Source organism: Trichomonas vaginalis, chromosome VI (assembly GCF_026262505.1).
Source record: "Trichomonas vaginalis G3 chromosome VI, whole genome shotgun sequence".
Classification (NCBI taxonomy): Eukaryota; Parabasalia; order Trichomonadida; family Trichomonadidae; genus Trichomonas; species Trichomonas vaginalis.
The window spans coordinates 10,945,265-10,966,083 of NC_067208.1; the positions used below are offsets into that span (position 1 = coordinate 10,945,265).

General features: G+C 30.5%; 15 protein-coding genes and 1 pseudogene across 16 annotated transcripts, besides 2 other annotated features; 6 read left to right on the plus strand and 10 right to left on the minus strand.

Annotated features, from left to right (window-relative positions):
• Positions 1–146: 146 nt before the first annotated feature.
• Positions 147–1,103, minus strand: TVAGG3_0843060 (protein folding; the record flags this gene model as incomplete). The annotated part of the gene is made up of 1 exon (XM_001305768.1): positions 147–1,103. The coding sequence occupies one exon, from the start codon at positions 1,101–1,103 to the stop codon at positions 147–149; it is 957 nt and encodes a 318-aa protein (XP_001305769.1).
• Position 1,104: 1 nt separating this feature from the next.
• Positions 1,105–2,247, plus strand: TVAGG3_0843070 (intramolecular oxidoreductase activity, transposing S-S bonds; the record flags this gene model as incomplete). The annotated part of the gene is made up of 1 exon (XM_001305769.2): positions 1,164–2,228. One exon carries the CDS (start codon positions 1,164–1,166, stop codon positions 2,226–2,228), a length of 1,065 nt encoding a protein of 354 aa, XP_001305770.1.
• Positions 2,248–2,427: 180 nt separating this feature from the next.
• Positions 2,428–2,631, minus strand: TVAGG3_0843080 (uncharacterized protein; the record flags this gene model as incomplete). Its single annotated transcript, XM_001305770.1, has 1 exon — positions 2,428–2,631. One exon carries the CDS (start codon positions 2,629–2,631, stop codon positions 2,428–2,430), a length of 204 nt encoding a protein of 67 aa, XP_001305771.1.
• Positions 2,632–2,708: 77 nt separating this feature from the next.
• TVAGG3_0843090 (secretion of lysosomal enzymes) lies at positions 2,709–4,365 on the plus strand (the record flags this gene model as incomplete). Its single annotated transcript, XM_001305771.1, has 1 exon — positions 2,905–4,365. One exon carries the CDS (start codon positions 2,905–2,907, stop codon positions 4,363–4,365), a length of 1,461 nt encoding a protein of 486 aa, XP_001305772.1.
• A 67-nt stretch (positions 4,366–4,432) lies between these two features.
• On the minus strand, positions 4,433–5,190 carry TVAGG3_0843100 (bromodomain family; the record flags this gene model as incomplete). The annotated part of the gene is made up of 1 exon (XM_001305772.1): positions 4,522–5,190. The coding sequence occupies one exon, from the start codon at positions 5,188–5,190 to the stop codon at positions 4,522–4,524; it is 669 nt and encodes a 222-aa protein (XP_001305773.1).
• A 942-nt stretch (positions 5,191–6,132) lies between these two features.
• On the plus strand, positions 6,133–7,398 carry TVAGG3_0843110 (histidine acid phosphatase; the record flags this gene model as incomplete). The annotated part of the gene is made up of 1 exon (XM_001305773.1): positions 6,169–7,347. One exon carries the CDS (start codon positions 6,169–6,171, stop codon positions 7,345–7,347), a length of 1,179 nt encoding a protein of 392 aa, XP_001305774.1.
• A 310-nt stretch (positions 7,399–7,708) lies between these two features.
• TVAGG3_0843120 (acid cluster protein 33 family) lies at positions 7,709–8,748 on the plus strand (the record flags this gene model as incomplete). The annotated part of the gene is made up of 1 exon (XM_001305774.1): positions 7,709–8,707. The coding sequence occupies one exon, from the start codon at positions 7,709–7,711 to the stop codon at positions 8,705–8,707; it is 999 nt and encodes a 332-aa protein (XP_001305775.1).
• Positions 8,749–9,047: 299 nt separating this feature from the next.
• On the minus strand, positions 9,048–10,491 carry TVAGG3_0843130 (armadillo (ARM) repeat-containing protein family; the record flags this gene model as incomplete). The annotated part of the gene is made up of 1 exon (XM_001305775.1): positions 9,066–10,391. One exon carries the CDS (start codon positions 10,389–10,391, stop codon positions 9,066–9,068), a length of 1,326 nt encoding a protein of 441 aa, XP_001305776.1.
• Positions 10,492–10,734: 243 nt separating this feature from the next.
• Positions 10,735–11,757, plus strand: TVAGG3_0843140 (uncharacterized protein; the record flags this gene model as incomplete). Its single annotated transcript, XM_001305776.1, has 1 exon — positions 10,735–11,757. The coding sequence occupies one exon, from the start codon at positions 10,735–10,737 to the stop codon at positions 11,755–11,757; it is 1,023 nt and encodes a 340-aa protein (XP_001305777.1).
• Positions 11,758–12,210: 453 nt separating this feature from the next.
• TVAGG3_0843150 (Ankyrin repeat family) lies at positions 12,211–12,972 on the minus strand (the record flags this gene model as incomplete). The annotated part of the gene is made up of 1 exon (XM_001305777.1): positions 12,699–12,965. One exon carries the CDS (start codon positions 12,963–12,965, stop codon positions 12,699–12,701), a length of 267 nt encoding a protein of 88 aa, XP_001305778.1.
• A 971-nt stretch (positions 12,973–13,943) lies between these two features.
• Positions 13,944–14,393: a mobile genetic element.
• A 1,218-nt stretch (positions 14,394–15,611) lies between these two features.
• TVAGG3_0843170 (uncharacterized protein) lies at positions 15,612–15,842 on the minus strand (the record flags this gene model as incomplete). Its single annotated transcript, XM_001284496.1, has 1 exon — positions 15,612–15,842. One exon carries the CDS (start codon positions 15,840–15,842, stop codon positions 15,612–15,614), a length of 231 nt encoding a protein of 76 aa, XP_001284497.1.
• Positions 15,843–16,146: 304 nt separating this feature from the next.
• Positions 16,147–16,662, minus strand: TVAGG3_0843180 (protein of unknown function, DUF4107 family; the record flags this gene model as incomplete). The annotated part of the gene is made up of 1 exon (XM_001284005.2): positions 16,147–16,662. The coding sequence occupies one exon, from the start codon at positions 16,660–16,662 to the stop codon at positions 16,147–16,149; it is 516 nt and encodes a 171-aa protein (XP_001284006.2).
• Positions 16,663–16,873: 211 nt separating this feature from the next.
• On the minus strand, positions 16,874–17,170 carry TVAGG3_0843190 (uncharacterized protein; the record flags this gene model as incomplete). The annotated part of the gene is made up of 1 exon (XM_051248930.1): positions 16,874–17,170. The coding sequence occupies one exon, from the start codon at positions 17,168–17,170 to the stop codon at positions 16,874–16,876; it is 297 nt and encodes a 98-aa protein (XP_051084405.1).
• A 20-nt stretch (positions 17,171–17,190) lies between these two features.
• Positions 17,191–20,819: part of a mobile genetic element that runs on past the window's edge.
• TVAGG3_0843210 (uncharacterized protein) lies at positions 17,280–18,078 on the minus strand (the record flags this gene model as incomplete). Its single annotated transcript, XM_001322391.2, has 1 exon — positions 17,280–18,078. A coding segment is annotated over one exon (799 nt), but the record flags the coding sequence as incomplete, so codon positions are not given.
• On the plus strand, positions 19,407–20,024 carry TVAGG3_0843220 (uncharacterized protein; the record flags this gene model as incomplete). The annotated part of the gene is made up of 1 exon (XM_051248931.1): positions 19,407–20,024. The coding sequence occupies one exon, from the start codon at positions 19,407–19,409 to the stop codon at positions 20,022–20,024; it is 618 nt and encodes a 205-aa protein (XP_051084406.1).
• TVAGG3_0843230 lies at positions 20,049–20,816 on the minus strand (annotated as a pseudogene). The gene has a single exon. A coding segment is annotated over exon 1 (768 nt).

A 20,819-nucleotide genomic window follows, 5' to 3' on the forward strand; every position in this document is an offset into this window, starting at 1 on the left:
TAGTATTGTTTTATATAAACAATATTTGATTTTGCTTAGTTATGAGTACATTTTAATAGAATTATTTTACCAAATAGATGCTATAATTATATGATATGAAAAATTATTGCATTTGAATTGTATAATACAGAATAGCTTTAATATGCTTAAGCATAGCTTCCAAAATCATCTGGAAGGTTTGTTCTAACAATTTTCTTTTGTTCTTCATCAAGTTTTGTTGGGAAGTCAATGAAGAAAGTAACAATAACATCACCACGAGTTTTTGGATCGTCAAAGTACGGAATACCTTTTCCTTTTATTCTTCTTTCTTCTCTATGTTGGACTCCATCAAGAGGAATGCTAATTTCCTCTCCATCAGGATTTTCAAAAGTGTAATTTCCTCCATTAAGTATTTCTGGTAGGGAAATAGTAATATTTCTACGTATATGAACGCCATCTCGTTTGAATACTCCATCTTCTCTTAGATATGCAACAAATATAATTTCATGGCAGCCACGATCAATTGGTGAATCAACAAGTTCTGGATAGTACATTCTAAACTTGTCGCTAGCTCCTTTTGGCAAGAAAAGCTTTTCAACTACTAGCATTTGTTGGAATGGATTTTTCCTGCACTTTGGGCAACGCTGTCCTCCTTTCTTGCATGTGCATGGAACTGTCCTCATAATTTTAATATTCTTTGTGGCACCATTCATAAAATCTATTAAATCGAATTGAACTGGGAAAATAACTACGCCAGGGAAGGAAGGTGACTGGCCTCCGCGATACATTTTCTTGATTTCTGCTAATTCTATATCACTTCTATATGCAAATACTGAAAAGTTAGTATGATTTAAAATTACATTTCCGAATGAATCGTATAGTTTACGAGAACTTGGGTTCGATAATATATCATGAGCGAATTCAGTTTGACGCCAAACCTTTTTGGCTCTTTCTGTTGGATTTCTATTTCTGTTATTTTGAATTAATAATCTTTTGTATGACTTTGTGATTTCTTTCTCTGTTGCATACTTGTTAACATTTAAAACATCATATAGGTTAACATCTTCATACTCGCTTGTATTAATATTATAAGCAAATTGAAGAATTCCAATCAAAGATAACATTGAAAAAAAAAATTTTTTTTTATAAAAAAATAAATGCTGATTCTTTTCATAGTGAACATAATGAAAAAGTTTGAATACTCACAGAGCGAGTTTGACGAGTCCTTCAGGACACCATACTTTGCTCTATTTACAAATATGAATAAAAATAAAGGCCAATATTCAGATATTTGGGAACCCATTACTCGTAAATATGCAAATGACGATACAGTGATATTTTCAGAGATAGCATGCCAATTTCAAGATGAATTTTGTTCAAAATATAATATCAAACTTTTCCCGTATCTTACAATGATACAACGCGGTTATCCAAAAGGAATAGAACCAAGAAACTCAACTGATTTTGATAAAATGATACAAGATGAAATTAAATCTGAAAAGATTTTATGTAGAATATTTCCAGATGAAATTGTTAGCTACCCAGCAGTTATTTATGGAAGAGAAGGGAAGACTCAAAGTGAAATATGTGACGAGCTCACCCAAGTATTAGATAATGTTCAAGATCCATACAAATATGGTTACGTTCAAATAAACAAGGAATCTCTTCGTCTTCAAGTTAATAAAAATAAAGAGATTCCATATACTGGAAAAAGATCAAAATCTCAAGTTCGTGATTTCATATTTGAGTATTCCAAAAGACAGCTTTCAGACTACTCTATCAATGCCAGTAAATCATCTACAAGACGTGTAGCCTACATTATTTACCATCCAGACAACTTATCCTCGATTTATGATTTAGGTAAAGCCGCCGATGAAGCAGTTGGAGAAGCCTTTGTTCCATTGATGGATGTTAACGAATTCAATTTATTCTTCAATTTTTCTGGAAATTCACTCGCGAATGTTGATGTCCCAGCATTATTGTTATTTAGCAAGCAGATGAAGAAATATTCTATAAGAACCCGTTTTATGGATGATGTTACTAATTTCTCAAAATTTTTAGAAGATTTCGTTTTAGGTGATTATGATAGAGAAATGTTCGAAGAACTTGATCCACTACCAGAAAAGATGGACTTTAATCCTAAATATAGACTGGCTGTCTCATTACTTTGTGTTGGTATCGTTATTAGTTTCATTATTGCTATTGTCAAGGGGTTATTCTCCAAATCAGAACAAACTAAGCTTGAATAAAACTATTTGTTACTTTTTTAGCATAATTATATAATATTCAAATATTTTTAGATAAACTTTAAATTTTACGTATGATAAAACAATTTGTTTTGGTAGACTAGGCTAAAATCAATCAATTTTGGTAAAACTATAAAAATTCGTATTTTCAATTAAGAAAATATTCATTTCTCGTAGTAGGATTACAGTAAACTTATTTGTTTTAAACAGGAGATAAGCGTAATGATCCAAAACTACCGTTTGTTGTTGAAATATCTGTATCAGAATCATTATGACGCTTTCCCCATGAAGCTATCATTTTTCTTCTGTCATCTGTTGTCTTTTTCTTCTGTTCATACTTCGCGATAGTTCTTTTTGTTGAATCAAACCATAATTGCTTTACAGGAAGGCAATAACCTTCAGACATACTGTACGTTTAAAAATAAAGTAAAGAAAATATTCCCAAAATCTTTGTCACTTTTCAATGTTTTTGTTTTTTCGACTTTCAGTTTCATCAATTTATAAAGCAGATTTTGATACATTACGAGTATACTCAACAAGGATAGTATCAAGTTCGCCTGAATATCCAGATTTGGATCCAATATTTCATAATAATTGCTCGGTAGATGAACTCATTGCAATTTCAAAAGACCAAAACATATTCGATGTGTTTTCAAATACGACTTACACAGAGACACTCATGAATATTGAATTTGATATTGATTTAAAACCAAAAATTTATTGCAAATCATCATTTTTTGATGAAGATATTAATAAATATATCGAACTTATACATAGCAATTACTTTTATGAATATGTTATTGAAGATTATGCCTTTTGGGTTCCAATTGGTTTTGTCCACGACGATGAAACATTTATTTACACTCATACTGCATTTGACTTATATGAATATAACAACTTTTTGATAAATTGTAATGCAACGGCCTCAAATCCTATTCGAATCCAAGAAAATAACAATATTACTTTCTCTTACAGCGCAAAATGGACATCGTCATATAAAAGATCTCAAAATGAATTTCCAGCACCATTAAAATACAATGTGAAATCAAAATTAATTTTTGGAATAATTTCTCTAGTTTTAGCTTTATTTGGACTTTTAGCGAATGTTTTCTACTTGAGGAGTAAGTATAGAATAAAAAGTGAAAAGCAGAACCAAGACAGCTTATTTGAGCCAGAAGAAGACGACGGATTTGCAAGTATGGTTTGTAGAGAGGCTTCTTCCAGTCCAAAGAACAATGCAATATTATCTGCTATATCAGGCAATGGAATCCATGTTTTATTGTCGACTATTGTGTTTTCATTTGTTTCATTCACTGATAAGTTTTATTCAAATGGAATTCCTGTGTTCTTCACATTTATTGGATCACTAATAGCTCTATCTCATTTTTCTGGATTCTGTAGTATCTTTATTTCTGCTATTTTTGATAATAGAGATTGGAAATTTATTTCTACCCTTCATATTATATTTGGATCCATTGTATCGTTTGTAACAGTCGTTATATACAATTTCCCTGCGCTTTTCCAAAAAGAAATGTCTTCAAATTCACTTTTTTCAATTCCGATTTTATTTGAGTTATTACTTGTATTTTATACGCCACTAACAATGTTTGGAGCATATCTATGCTCAATTCTTTATCCATTCAGAATGATAAACACTCCAAACCAAAGTAAAATTAATTTGTCCAAAGAAGACCCAATGCTACTTCAAAGTTACTTCATTGCTACTATTGTTACAGTAGTTGTATATATATTATTGAAAAAAGAGTTCAAAATGTTTTGTTTAGCTTATTCTGAAAATCAATTCTCCAGTTTCTTTAAATTGTTGGCAATTTACGTAGCAATGTTCTTCTCTGTTATGACTCTTATTGGAAGTTTTTCAATCCCTCTTCTTTTCCATAATAATTGCTTCAAATGGCACTGGAGAGTTGCAATTTTAGGTATAATACCAGGAATGGTGTTCTTAATTATGTCATCTTCAACAGTTTTTTCCAACGATTTTATCACGAAATCTCAAAAAACTTGTTTTATTGCATTATTATTTGCTGCTTCATGCGGAATTTCAGTATCTGGTTCTGCAATATCATTTTTATCTGCTTTGTTAACAGTTAGATTAACTTTTCCTCTTGGAAAAGTCGAATAATAAAAATTTGTTTGTATTTTCTTTTGAAATTAACATACATATGAAAAATATTTAAAAATAGTCTACAGTTTTAGCTATCAAATGGTTAATAAATGATGTATTACTAAACAAATTTATAATTTTAACAATATACAGTAAAAAAGATAAGATATGAGATTACTGTGACATATTATTTGAAATAAACTCTTTCAGTGCTTCCAGTGTTTTGATTGGAAGCGAATCTAAGCTTACTGTAACACGAAGATCAGGATTTTTCTCTGAAACAATAGGATTGTCTCCCAATTCCGGATTGTACATTCTCAGCAGAGTAAACATCTTTCTCTGTGAATCAGCATCTGTAAAACGAATAATATTATGGAAGATTTCATTAATAAGATCATTTTGTCTTGTTTCTGATTTAGGCTTGAGAGAAAATAATGTTCTAAGAGCAGGGAAATTCCTTGGTGGATCTGATAATAAAGAATCAATTTTCCTTTCTAATTCGGCAGCTCTTTCTGCTATCTTCTCGATACGAGCGAATTTCTCATCGTATAATTTCTTAAAATAAAGCTTTGCGTAATGGGCAAGTTTGCCATAATCATTCTCTCCGTTAAATTTAATAGCATTATCCCAGACTAAATTAACCTCCTCTTTCCATCTTTTTGTAGATTGGTATTCACGCTTTTCAAGGCGATGATAAATTCTGTATAAATCTTGTGGGTTTTTAATTAACTCTGTATAATGCGGAATGGTTTCTTCTTTAATAAGCCTGAATGGACCTGTGCATGGTGCTTCAAGCAAATTTTTCATTATTTCGAAACACTTAGACCAATTTTCTTCTTCCATGAACAAAAATGAAAGGGACTCTGAATAATGAAATTGTAGTTATACATATGGTACAAATTAATAAAAATTATAATAATTTGGCACAGAAGAAACTTTTTGCAATAAAAAGTGACAAAAATCACAAAAATATTAATTCACAGATAAAAGGAGAGGAGTAATACAGTGACGAACTTTTTAACCCAATGTATACAAAGCTTAGGCTGAGTTCAGCATTCCATCAAGTTTATTTAGCAGAAAATTATTATCCAGAAATTTAGATCATAGTAATTCCATACAAAATATATTCTTTATTCACATCTTGTTTAACTAGGGAGTCAAACAAGTATGTCAAAATGAATAATGTTATCATAATATTTAGTCGTTTTAAGAGGAAACTCAATTAACAAGATAATTCAATCATTTTTATATGATTATTGACAATATCCCATTCATGCGTTAAGATTACTATTATCTGTTTACTTGTTGTAGTTAAAATAAAGGATTTATTATCTTATCTTTAATTAATAAGACATTATACCTCAAAAACTTCACTTATGATAATTGAATTGGAAATATCTTCGATGTAATTTGAAGAATATAAAAATAAAATTTTAAAATCAAAATAATGAAGGTATCTTTGCTTAATTTTGTTATAAAAATGTATTTCACTAAATTATAAGATATATTGCTTTTCCAAATTTTTTTCAAAATCTGTTTTTTTAGGTAAAAAATCTAATTCTTTGTCCTTATTTTTTATTTTTTGAATTTTTTTGGAATTTCTGAGAGAGATAAAGGGATTCAAAAATACTCAGCTCATGCAATATATCCTATAGGAAACAAAATTCGACCAAAATAGAGGAAATTAGTTCTGAATACAAGAAATCTACAACTATTTTGGTGATATCTCAACATAACTCAAAGAATTATATTCAATTTTAATAAAAAAAAGGCAATTTCTATCAATAAGGAAGATCCAAAAGTGCCAAAAATTTCTAAAAAATGCTTTCTTTCTTTCTGTTCTCAAGTATATCAACTGATTCACAATGTGTTGCACCAAGAATAACACCAGAACCAGTTAATAATATGAAAATTAGATATGCACAAGTACTTTTAAGGCATGGTGCAAGAGCTCCTTTAAATGCTCTCTTACCAATGAACCACCGTGGTTATTGGACATGCGATAGTGATGATGCTATTGCTCCAAGAATGCATGGAGCTCAGAGATCTGATTACAGACGTTTCAAACACGTTCTTGATCCAAGATTAGTTGCATTTTTACCAAACTGCCGCACAGGAGATTTATTACTTGAAGGTATGGAACAACACAAGCGTCTTGGTGAAATGTATGCTGATTACTTTGATAGTATTGGCTTATTTGATCAATATCCAAAGGACGAAGAAATCCATGCCCGTTGCAGCAACATCGAAAGAACATTACGCTCAGCACAATCATTCTTACACGGATTCTATCCTCCAGGACAGCCAAATACCACATTAACCATTGAAACAGGTTCCGATGAATATTCACTCCTTAGACCAGGCAACTTTTGCAAGGACATGGAAAACGAGTCAACAGTTTGGGCAGCCTCCGAAGATTACAAGAAATTTGTTGCCGATAATTGGCCAGCCGTTGCAGATTTTGCAGAAAAGATTAAAGTTGAGCAATCAGGAGATAATTTGAATCTCATCTGCGATTACATTGCCACTCATTTCTGTGATGGAAAGCAAATTTCTCCAGAAATAACCGATGAAACAATTAACACATGCAGAAAAGCTCTCGGATTTAATCTCTACGATAGATACAGCAAGAATCCATTCGTCTACGCTTCTTATACAATGAGAGAAATCCTTAATATCGCAAACGCTGCCCTTGCTGGAAATAATACCTACAAATTCACAGTAAACTCAGCCCACGACTCTACAGTTGCTGCAATTTATCAGTATCTTGCAGGACAAGTCAATGTAAGAGCTCCAAATTCAGATTTCATTCCTCCTTACGCTTCTCACCTTCTCATGGAAATCTGGGATGATTCAAACAACGAGCACTACGTTAGATTTGTTTTCAATGGTGAAATTGTCAAATTATCCCTTTTACAAAACCAAACTTTGGTTAAATTCTCCGAATTCTTGAATTCTGAGTACATGAAGATTAATGATTATTGCACCGAAATGCCATAATTATATTATCTTACTCATATTTTGTAAATTTATTATTTTATAAAATTTTAGCTATATTTTTACTGTTTTCCACCCATATAATCCAATCCTAAACCCACACATCTTGCCTAAACATATTTATATAAAAATTATTAATAATCACAAAGAGTTCAAGCTGAATAGCTGAAATTTAAACATACATTTAACTGCGAATTTTTATATTATCAGTTTGAGTTTGAAATAACAGATCCACATGAAATCCTAAAAGTGACAAAACTTTTTACGTTTTATATATTTTTTTGATAACGTGTAAGATTCATATTTCAACGTCATTTTTTAAGAAATGACATAATTCCGTCACTTTTCAATATTTTATTGAAAAATGAGTACTCATTTCAGCGGAGATGAGCATTATAACAGTTCCAATTTTATTGAAACATCTATTAAAATGCCAATGCAAACTTTTAAGAATAACAAATTAGATTATATACTTAAATTTAGACAACTTGGTGATAGAAAGAAACAAGAAGCAATTATTTTCCTTCCAAGCATATACGAAACAGAAGCTTCATGCTATAGAATTGCTCCTTTGTTTGAGCAAGCTGGATATCGCTTTGTTTCTGTTACAACAAATAATCACGATACTTACGAAGCATGCATTGATACATTTGATCAATTCTTCAAATATCTGGGAGTAACAAGTGTGCATTACATTGGTGTAGACTCTGGCGGATTTTTGGCTTTACAGTTGCAAAATACCATCAATTTCGCAGCAAAATGCCTTTCTTGCACATTGATTAACTCATATACAAGAAACGATATGTTTGTTCCTAGAAAACTATCACTATTTGCAGTTACTGGCCCTCTCGTTGCGAAATCTGATCTAAAGAAAGAATTAAATGAAGTTGATCAATCTATTCCAGAATTAGAATCAATGAAGTTTGTTAAAAAGGAGTTAGATACCCTTGGAATGTCAGAGGCTGCTCATCGAATTCAATTACGTATGGCAATGACACCACCACTATATTTACATATACCACCACAAGCAATCATGTCCATTGAACCTTTAGATCGCCGTTTAAGCTTTACTCCAAGATTTTTGCCTTCATTAACGCTTGGAGGAGTAAAACAAGCATTAATGAAGCATGGTTCTGATTTTACACATCTCGAAGCACCAGAAGATCTATTTACTTATGTTTTATGCCATATTAAGAAATGGACTCCATTAACTCCTGAAATGCAAGCTGCAATTCAGGCAGTTGCTACTCAAAACCAACAAAATACAGCAAACAAAGCTCCTCAATCATCGTCAACTCCAAATCAAGAAAATACAGAAAATCAAACTTCTCCTGAAGAAGCTCCAAAGCCAACAGCTGAATAGTTATATATTATTTTTATAAATTTTCAATTTTTATCGATTTTAGTCAAACAATATAATTTTTTTTTATCCCTCTCTTTCAATGCGTTTGAAAAAACCTTGGAAGAATATATATACATTACTTTGCAAAAAAATCATTAGCATTTAATATAACGCATATAGTAGTCTTTCGATATGCGAATAAATCATATTTTCCTCATTTCTAAGATTTCTTCAATGTATCCTTAGTTAAATTGCTTGTTCAGCAACATCATTACTATAGAAACACAGCTTCCTAAAAATGAAGTGTAAAATTTAAACAAACAAAACAATTTTATTAAAAAACAAAACATTAACAAGACAAGAAATAGTACATTTGGTATTATTCGCTTATATTGATTGAATAACGCAATAAAAATGAGTTCATTTCTTCAATTTTGGCTTCATCATTAGAAAATGTTTCAAAATACTCTTCAACAAACTCTTGACCGTCGTTTTCATAAAAAATTTCCATAATTTCATCTAATTTTCCAGACAAGGAAAATTCGTTGAAAACACGGTCTAAAACAGGGATTATGTAATTAGTTACTGCGGGATTCTCAAAGCTAAGCATTGAAAAAACAAAAATAAATCTTTTCTCTTTGATGAGCCTTCTGAAGTACTTATCGCCTGTATTAATCAATATCTCGGCCATAAACATAGTGATATACATGCGATGGTCAAAACTTCCGTGTTCGATAATCTCTTGAAACTCATCAAAACATTTATAAACAAAAAGCATGTCCATGATGAAATCACTATCTACAAGCATCTTAAGGGTGAAGCTCATGACTGAATTAACTATTCCAATGTTGGAATGATAAAATAATGAGAGGAAATTCCCAACTTCTTCTTTAGTGGCTTCGAATCTGAAACCTATCTTGTATAAATGAGCTAAAATATCAACAGATGTTCGCAGAATAACTGGATTTAGGTCATATAAATTCAATAAAAGAGTTTCACGAAGTTTTTGATCATAAATCGTTGTCATTGTATCTGGGAATAAGTAAATTATTAAATGTATCAGTGGCAATGCGGTTTCTTGTAAATAACTTCGATTTGTGTACAAATATTGAACTGCAAGTTCAAGAACAGCCTGAACAAACGAAACGTCTGAATCTTGGTTGATATGTCCTTGCAGAATTTGTAAAATTAATGAAATTGTCGTTTCATCTGTATTTTCATCTAAACTTGTTAAAGAAAAAAATCTACTGAAGTCGACATTTTGGTGAATAGGTTCTGATGTATATGGTGACATCTCTAGATTGTAAAAACAATAAAGAGAATAGTTAATATAAGGACTATTTGGTTCAAGATGATAAAAAATGAAATCTATCAGTGTATTTGTATCTATATTCTCATAATCTAATGAAGTGAGAAATGTTAATATCATGCAAACGACTTGATAAATATCATCTGATTCTGAAGCAATATTTATTAAATTATCTATCAAATTATAGTTTTGTATAATGAAATTCGATGGTTTGTGATGTTTGATATGTTCATGAAGAGCTTTGAGGTTTTCTAAAACGTCTATTCCTTGTTCAAGTTGTGCAATGATAGAAATATACGTTTCTTCTGATGTGCTATTCTCTATTGCAACATTTTTATAATTTTCGATATCTTTTACAAAGTCAGCAAAACTTTGATCATCTTGGTTATCATTCATTTATTGAAAAATGATGAATTACTGTGATAAACTAGTTCATATTGACAATTAATGAGACACCTTCGACTTATGAAAGCAAAAGAGAATATAAAGATTTAAAATCTATTCTTCAATTGAACTTTTTTATAAATTTATGGGCAAATTAAAGAAGAATTATGCTAGAAAAACGTTTTACAAGGCAATATTTAAAATATTAATGCATAATTCGCATCAATAAATTCATTTCATTCTAAATTAGTTGATTTTCAAGGATAAGCGTGGGGTAACACTAATTTATGCAGGATAAAACGGCTAAATTACAGCATATCTCATTGATGCGCAAACTAAGATGATTCAGATTCAAATGAAGCAATTTTCGCATTCTCAGCCATTATTTCCTCCAGAACTCGACCTCAGCTATTCCTTTTATCATGTACAACATAATTTTGAGAATGACTTTCCACGAAGAAATGTTTCAAATGTAATTCTTGCCGAACTTTACAAGTATTTTGATACACATAGAAGAATAGATTTCAAGCTTACAGACATTCAAATTGATGCAATTATTTCGAATCTTACTAATGAATCATTCGATTTACTTGATGAAATTTCAAAAATCGGAGAAGAAGATAGCAGGGTCCTAGCCCAAACAGTATTAAACTACCAAACAATCCCAGTCGAGTACCAAGCAATTATTTTTGCAAGATCAATCAATTTTGTCGATGAAAGTTACTCAGAATACATCCAATTCATTATTAATTCCAATAATGAGCTTGCAATCGGTACAATGATCACAGGAATTACGAAAATGTTCACGAAATCGAATTCATCTTTAATTTGGATACAAAACATGATTTTTCAGAACTTCGACCATCTGAAGACGATCAACGATGAAGTCCTCATTTCATCTCTGTTCGAATTCATTCTCAATCTCAGAAAAGATTTCTATTCAAAAGAAATCGAAGAATACATCAGAGAACATGTATATCTAAACGATGGAACAATACATGTTGGTTCATTGATTGTTGCAAAAGCAGGTTTCTTGTGGGAAAGTCTTGGAAATGACTTATTAAACTTTCATTTAACAGTTGAAAACACTTCACATCGTGTAAAAGTCGGATCTTTGTTTGTATTCAAGGTGTTCATGAGTAAATGCAGTGAAGAAAGCCAGTTTAAGAGAATTTTCCAAGTTTGTGTTGATATGCTTGAAGATTCAACAAATTGTGGCCTCTCCATCATCATGATCATTGAACTGATGTGTCAGGGCCATGTTTCGAAGGAAGAAATCATAATTTACGAAGATCTCCTGTTATCTATCGTAGAAGATAATCCGAGATGGGAAGATCTTGCAGAATTCTTACTAAATATTATTGAGGACATAGACTAATAAATTTTTCATTCTTTTTGACTTAATTTCCAAAATATAATTTTTAATTTTTAAAAATAAAAGATTAAACACTTAATTATCATGTCTCAAATAGATGATATGATTATAGACTTGCTTGAATATGAGTTTTAACAAAGAAGTTAGATTCAATTTTAAAAATTACTCTCATTTTAGCGATAATATCTCGTTTTTATTGCATCGTTGCTGCCAAATTGTTAAACATGAGTATTCACACATATGTTATTATCTCAAAAGCAAGTATATTATATAATATGCTAGTGAATTTAAAAATGGTTTTGTAATTAGTGATTGTGACAAACCACATTATAGATATATATCATTGTGCCCTACTGATAGGTATCAGCATAAAAATTTTTATAGATTTTAAGATAATATCGAATAATAAAGTGTGAACACCGTAACAACGATAGTGTATTAATTTTTTGTATTGTGTGTTAAAATAAACATATAAATTTTATTCTGTAGAGGCAATTGCAGCTTGAATTGCTTGCTCACCTTGGGCTTTTCTGAGCAAGTTTGATATTTTAGAAAGCTGATAGTTCTCTGATATATTCAGAGGCATTTTTCCTGCGTCATTTTTAACAGACACATTAGCATTAAAACTCAATAATAATTCAACCATCGGTTGTCTATTCCATTTAACGGCAATATGAAGAGGAGTCCAATAAGATTATAAAGAATATTGAAGTAAAAGTATGTATAACTTCTTCTACAGCATTTATATTTGCATTATGCTCAATAAGTAATTTTGCAATATCAACATATCCCCATAAGGCTGCTCTATGTAAAGGTGTCCAATAAAGTTAAAAAGAATTCCATGAATATCTTTTACATTTGGTTCTGCTTTATGTTCAAGTAATAAATGCACAATTTGCGTGTACCCAGCTAATGCAGCAATATAAAGCGGTGTTCTATTAATTTTAAAAGAATTTCATTATAAAATAAAGAATTTCTGCGTCACTTGCGCTAATATTTGCATCATACTGTATTAAATGCTTTGCACAATCATAAGCTCCGCTGAAGCATGCAATATGTAAGAGAGTAGGGCGTACTATTTTAATTCCGTTTTTATCGAAAGTTGGTAATACTGTGTTTGGATTGACAATTTGAGGGCAAACTGTTTGTAACAGTTCTACTTTTCTCTCTTCACATGCCTTTATAGCAGTTTGAATGTCTGCAGCACTCATATTTCAAAATATTTTGAAAATCTGGAATAAATTTTATCAAAAATCGATCGTATATCATAAAAATAACAAACATTAATTTCTAATGACATTAAAATTGTTACAAGCAAAAGTGACATATTTGAATAAAATGAGTGAAACCACGGAAAATCCAAGACCCTCACAGCAACTAATTGACGAATATGAAGCTCTTGCATCGCAATACGAAGCTGAAGTGGTTAAACGTTCACAATTTTTAACAGAAATTGATACTCTTTCTTTACAAATCGAAGAAGCCAAAAAGGAGATTGAAAATATGAGTTCATCAACCAAGAATGATTCTAACTAGATGTTATACTAATTTGTTATTTACAAATTTACTTTTTGTTTTGTCATAAATTTCTATATTTCGTATTCAAATGCTCTTTTCATCTTTTTTTGATATAACTTGCAGCCAAATCCTATGTTCTTAACATATTAATCGTTAAACTTCCACATAATAATTTTCAACATAAAGTTCATGGAAAAACTCTGCAATGAATAGCGATCAATTTAATTTATTCTACAGCCTAGTTATTTTGTACCTCTAGAGGGAGTTAGAAGATTATGCAAATATATTCATAAGAACTTAACATCGTTCTCGGCTTATCAAATGTGGAATACATTAACTTCATTAATTGGCATTGCAGAGCAAACTAGTTCCATGATGGTTCCTTTAATTTAATTTTTTATAACTAAAATCAGACAGTTTTCATTAATTCACATGTCATATGAAAGCATGAGTAATAAGTAAAAAATATCTACGATTTTAATGAGGGAATTGTTCCTTATGAGGTATACATTATAACTGTTGTAAGACGAGTTACGGAAAGTGAGGTGAACCGAAAAAGTGACACTTATTTGGTCGGATAAATTCCCTATATATTTACTTGTCAAAAAAAATCAGACTTTTTTTGCTTTAAAAAATTTATAAGTTAATTATTGAGAACGAAGGTGAAAGGAAATGGATATCTCTTACCTTTCATTCCCTCGAGAAAGTTCAAAAACTTGGGTGCAATCAGAACTGATTGCACCCAAGTTTTTGAACTTTGTATAAGGAATTGTTGGCTATGATGCACTGATCATGAATCAGTACATCATAGCCAACAATTCCTTCGCAAACAGCGGGAAACTTTGTCTGAATAGTTTAACATTCAGACAAAGTTTCCCGCTGTCAGAGAGGGAATGGAAGGGTAAGAGGTATATATTCATAATGTATACCTCTTACCTTTCATTCCCTCGAGAAAGTTCAAAAACTTGGGTGCAATCAGAACTGATTGCACCCAAGTTTTTGAACTTTGTATAAGGAATTGTTGGCTATGATGTACTGATCATGAATCAGTACATCATAGCCAACAATTCCTTCGCAAACAGCGGGAAACTTTGTCCGAATAGTTTAACATTCAGACAAAGATGATTTTTTTAAATAAGATATATATATATCAGATGATATAAGATGATTTTTTTAAATAAAAAATAAAATTTAATTTTTTAATTGTTAAAATAAGAATAGTAAGCTTGACAAGTAATTTAAGTTTTTGCTTTGTAAAGTTATTTGGTTGGCAAATGCATTGTGTCACTTTTTGTTTGAGTTCACTTTCCGTAATTTGTCTTATGATATAACTATATACCTCATAAGGAACAATTCCCTCTTGATAGCTGGGAAACTTTCTCTGAATAACTTATCATTTGGAGAAAGTTTCCCAGCTATCTATTAGAAACTAAAGGCTGTTAGGCACTAATATATAATCAGTGCCTCATAGCCTTTAGTTTCTTATTAAAAACGAGAAAACTTGTTCGAAATTGTTTATCATTTCGAACAAGTTTTCTCGTTTTAAGGAGGGAATTGTTCCTTATGAGGTATACAGTATGAATATATACCTCATAAGGAGTTAGTATCTAGTAATTGGGGACCAAGGGTCTACGCCCCTTAGTACTCAAATTACTAGAATCTGCAAAAAACCGTTTGACACGTAAAATATTTTGACATTTACAAAAATAAAAAAAAATAATTTTTTTTTAAAAAATAAACTTAAAAATTAACGTTAAAATTTTTGACACTTCACAAAATAAAAAAAAATAATTTTTTTTAAATAAACTTGAAAATTAACGTTAAAATTTTTGACACTTCACAAAATAAAAAAATAATTTTTTAAAAATAAACTTAAAAATTAACGTTAAAATTTTTGACACTACTCAAAATAAAAAATAATTTTTGAAAAAATAAACTTTAAAAAATTAACGTTAAAATTTTTTTATTTATTTTTTTTATCATAGATTTTAACACCCAGAGTAAAAATAATTTTTTAAAATAAATTAACTCAAAAATTTTTTAATTTCTGTATATACTAAATTTTTCATAAATGATAAAATTAATTTAGAGGGCTCTTTGAGTCCATCTCGCCACTACGCGGCTTAGGGTAGATCTAACCCGATATCTAACCTCATTTCTAACCTTGTGAATTTTAACAGTAAATATGCTGGCATGATTCAGGAACGTCATCGCTGCTGTCTTCAAACTCTTTTATAGATTCATATCATAAACGAGCTTCACGGGAGATGAGAAGTAATGAAACGATAATTAATAATTTATTAGTAAAATTCATTTTATATAAAAATAAAATTTTATATCTAATCTGATTTATCCATTTCTTCTAATTTCTTCTTCAGTTCTGCTATGTTATCTTCATATAATTTAATCTTTCTTAAAATTCCATCTTTATTTAATGGCTGCTTAATTTTTCTAAATTGAACTCTACCATCTTTCATTTGATGAACATAAAAACCTTCTGGAATAGTTCCTGATTTAATGTATTCAACTAAAAATTTTTGTTTTGTTGCTTCAGTAATTTTAGTACTCATTTTATTAAAAGTAAAAAATAAAAAATATTTTTAAAATTAACTTTATTTTTTATGAGGACTCTCTGAGTCCATCTGAGCCGCTTAGCGGCTTCGTCGTCTTTTCCTTAATTCCTGCGGATCAACTAGGTCGGTTGAAGGTCTATTACTTTCTTTATAGTGTTTATAAAGTTTATAAGCCGCCATATGATAAGGATAATTAAACCATAAATACGCTTTACCTAAAGTTTTCAATCGATTATATAAATCATTATTGTTAGGCGTTTCAGGTGGTTCAGGGTATTCGAGAACATCTCTAACCATTTAATTACTTTAAAACTCTTGGTTTCTTTTTAGTTTTTAACAGTTTCTTTGCTTTTGCGATTTTAGCTAAAATATATCTTCGACCGTAATGGAACCAATTCGAACCTCCTGTTTTAGGGTCAAAAGGTCTTCCATAACCGCCAGGGTCATATGGTGCGACTGCAGTTACTGGTGCTGGTGATGGCGCAGGTGCTGAATTAATCGGCGGTGCCTCAATTGGTGGATATTCTGGCTGTTTCTCCTTTTCTTTAAGTGAATTTAATTTAAACTCTTCGCCATTCAACTGACCTTTAAAATCTTTTAGCTGCTTAGATATTTCATTATCTTCGCCTAAAAGGTTCTGCGACTGATCAGCGACCCAGTTACCTAATTTCTTTAACTTTTCAGATTTTAATTTTCTGGCAGCAGCTCCCACAAGCATTCCAGCATTATTTTTTAAAGCTTTTGATACAGCTCCACCAGTTAAACCGTCAATAGCTTTATAACCTCCATACAAAGCTGATAGTGTTGAAAATACCATTTAATGCTTATTAAAATCATTTCTCATAATGATTAACTCATAAAATTTTTCATCGGAGCTAAACGTTAATGAAACTCTGACTTTTTCACCACTGAACCTCTTTATTAGTTCATTAATTCTATCAATTATATTAGCACACTCACTTACATCATCAATGATAGTAATATCATCACAAATTATTTTTACATTTAACGACGTCATTTATTACAAATTAATTTCTTCTATTCTTTAAATAATTAATAAAAGACCTAATACGTGTGAGTGGTTCGCGGTTCCTTTCCTGTGTCGGGCTTGTTTGAATCGGTGTAGATTTTTTCAGACCTGTTGGAATAAGATCAGCCCCGGCAGTTGAATTAATCGGTGTTCTATATAAATTTCTATATAAATATGGTCCCGCTACAGCACCAGCAGCTAATAAAAGACCTACAGGAATTACAATTCTATTATAATTCCGCGGTTTAGGGTCTTCATCAAAACTAGCCCATGCGCTTTCAGTCGTTGAACTCATTTATATATAATTAAATTTTAATAAGCGATTAATATGAGTTCGATAATAATACTATCTTTTCTGTCATCAGGAAGGACAATATCTTTTAGGCTCGATGGTTCAACTAATTTTATATTAAATTTATTAACATAATTAGTTATTGAATAATGCTTCGGCGGAGAATATAAACAGTTTGATAAACATAAAATAGAATCTTCAGCGAACTCACTTATACTTGATTTAATGATTGCCGCTTCTCTGGACCAAACACCATTAAATGAAATTGATGTTAATAAATAATCATCATTTTTAATGGAAATTGATTTTGGTAAGTACTCCAGGAGGTCATTTAATGTTATCTGTTCTGCTCCGAACTGAGCAAATCGATAAAAGCATTCATCATTATTAATTCCTGTAATCTCTTGAAAATTTTTATTCGTGTATACATTTTCAATCTCATCACCGACAGCACCATCTTTTAAATCAAATATGAAACCAGCTTTTGAATTTGAATTAACACGAAATTCTATTGAATTAGTTTCAAAACTATAAAACATATCAACTTCATTAGGTTGAGGATATCCGGCACCTTTTAACTGTTCAATAAGAACCGATTTAATCTTTTTATTAAATGCTGTCATATCATCTCCTGTGTCTAAATCTATATAAATCTGTAAATCATATTGATGATTATCTCTTATTATTCCAAAGTTATATAATTCAATGGTTCGTCCTGCAGGAATGGTTTTTATCTGTCTTATTTCAATTGCTTTTTCACCAGTGTTATAATCAACCCAGTGTTTAGGGTATTCATAAATGTATTCACCATTGATTATTTTAAACGGTTGTGAAAATATGTGCTCATAATAGATTTTAATACTTTTATCATTAAGACTGGGAACGGTATTAACAAAATTTCTGACTTGCATTTTTAATTATAATAAAATGAAACATTTATTTGAAGAAGTAGATGAAAAAATGAATGAAAAATCTGATAAACTCAATAGTTCTTTAATTCTTCCCTTCAGTAAGGATTATCAGTTCTGTTCAAACGGTGTGTATTTCTATTGTGGAAAAATGGGTTCAGGAAAGACTTTTAATTTAATACGTCATATTTTAATTACTGAACGATTAGGTCAAGATTCATATTATGACCAAATCATTATATCAGCAACTTCAGATTCAATGGATTCAACATCGAAGACGTTTATGGGTAAAGTTCAGGCATCAGTGGTGAAGGTTCCGGATAGTGAATTAATTTCTTTTCTTCAACGTTATATAAGAAGAAAGAAGAAATATTATGCAATAGTTGAATTTATACAATCAGGAATGCAAAAGACCTCGGAAGAAATGGAAAGAATTATTGATAAACATCATTTGAGACAGCAGGATGGTACGTATGATATGAAACGATTGACAAACTACATTCTCTCAAAACTTTCAAAATATCCTTTTAAAAAATATCCATCAAACACTTTATTAGTTTGTGATGATTTCGCTGGTAAAGGTTTAGTTTCAAAACCAGATTCACCATTAGCTAATTTAATTACTAAAGTCAGACATTATCACATGACTGTAGCAATACTAATGCAAACGTGGAGGTTTTTAGCATTAAACATAAAACGTTTAATTACTGATTTCGTTATATTTCAAGGCTTCTCAAAATACGATATAGAATTAATTTTGAAGCAATCAGGAATAACATTACCTTTTGATGAAATCTGGGATGCTTATAAATCACTCATTTCACCACGTTCATATTTAGAAATTCATATAATGACTAATACAATTAATGTTAAAAATATACCTTGGGAAAGACCAACATTATTTTAAAGCTTTATTTTTAGATGAGGTGTAGTGAATAGATTCCATCCATCTCTATCACCATTTCTGTTTATATTTTTGGTGTCATTCATGTCCACACTTTCTGGATCAGTCAGTTTTTGAGGATAAAGATTAGAATAACTGTTTTTAATCGATGGTGCTTCACCTTTTAACGCATAAACTCTATTATTTTCTGCATATTTAATGTTTGAACCACCAGAACCATCATTAACGTAAATAGTAAATGGTTTATAATCGATGTTCATATTTCGACTTCTGCCTTTTGATTTCTTATTTAACACCTCAACATCTTTATAAACTGCGCCCGTTTCAGTGAATTCAACAAGATTTTCATTTTCAAGTTTCACGTTTAAACCTTTATCAAAGATATTATTCATTTTTATAGTAATAAAAGGTTTTTATTCTCTAGAAAATGAGAAGTAAATCCATCTTAGCCGGTGCAGTGAATGTTCCTATTGAACCGACGTCGAATGTTGATTCAAGAACGACAAATAATATTATAATCAAAAATTACAGCTCCGAAAACTTGAAAGATAAAGAGCCAGAGCCGAAATCCGTTAATTTAAACACAGCTTCAAACACAAACGCTAACAGTGAAGTTAAGTTAGAATATACACTTCCATTAGAACCAATCATATCGCGTGATGCCAACGACAATCCATATTCAACTATTCAAACTAATCCTTCAGATAACGTAGACCATTACCTCCTTAATTTATATCAAAGAATATTACTCAAAGACGATAAGAAGCTTTTGACAAATCTTATTAGTAAGAATCAAATAATTTTAACAAAGGAGGATTTAGAAAATGTTATATCAAGAATAACAGGTAAACAGTGCGTTATTGATTATCTCGACCCTGAAATCGAATGTTGCGGTCAGATGCCAGTATTCATGAAAATCGGTAGTATTAGAATAATTAAAACACCAGGAACTACAGGAGTTGAGTTTAAATATAAATATTCGAATGAATACACAAAACTTTCAACAGAATATAAACTTTGCTTGAAATATGTTTTAACGAATTAATTTAAGATTTATATTTTTATTAGGTCCCTGGTTCATCATTTAGTCCATTAGCTCTTATATTAGACCAAAAATCAACTTCTATAGTCATCTGCACAGGAGCTTTAATTTCAATTGGTTCGCCTTGAAAATCAACTAATCTAAATGTCATATCTTTTAAATGGTGTGGTTGAATTCTAACCCATTTGCCTTCGTGTCTTAATAAAATCGGAAAATTAGGCATGAATACAGAATTAACGGCGTAACAGAACGATTTATATTCTATAACAGCATTTTTATTATTAACTCCTGAAATTCCTGTTACATTACTTATTTTTGATTCAACATATAAACAGTTTCCATAACAGATGTAGGGCGCAGACTTCATTTCAATTATATATTTTTGATTTTCAATAGAAGATTTTAATGGTAATTCTTGATGATAAGCACCTATAATAAACGTGCTCGATGAGTCATATCAGTAATTTTAAATTCTTTTTCGGAACTAAATTTTATTATTCCTGAATCAGTTAATTCACAGTTAAGGGCTCCATTAAATTTTTCATCAATGAGATCCTGAATCTTTTTCTCTAACGTATCAATATCATATTTATTTCTTGCTTTAAAATGAATTTCAGTACTAATACCATCAATTTCAAAAGTAATGAAATCGTTAGTGTCTGTTATAACAAATGAAGCGATAGTGCTAAAATCAAGAACTCTGAAAGCTAGTGGTTCATTCTGAAGACCAAGGTTAGTTTGTAATTTTAATGTCCCGTAATCATTAGGGTCTGTACTTTGCAAATAGAACAACATTTT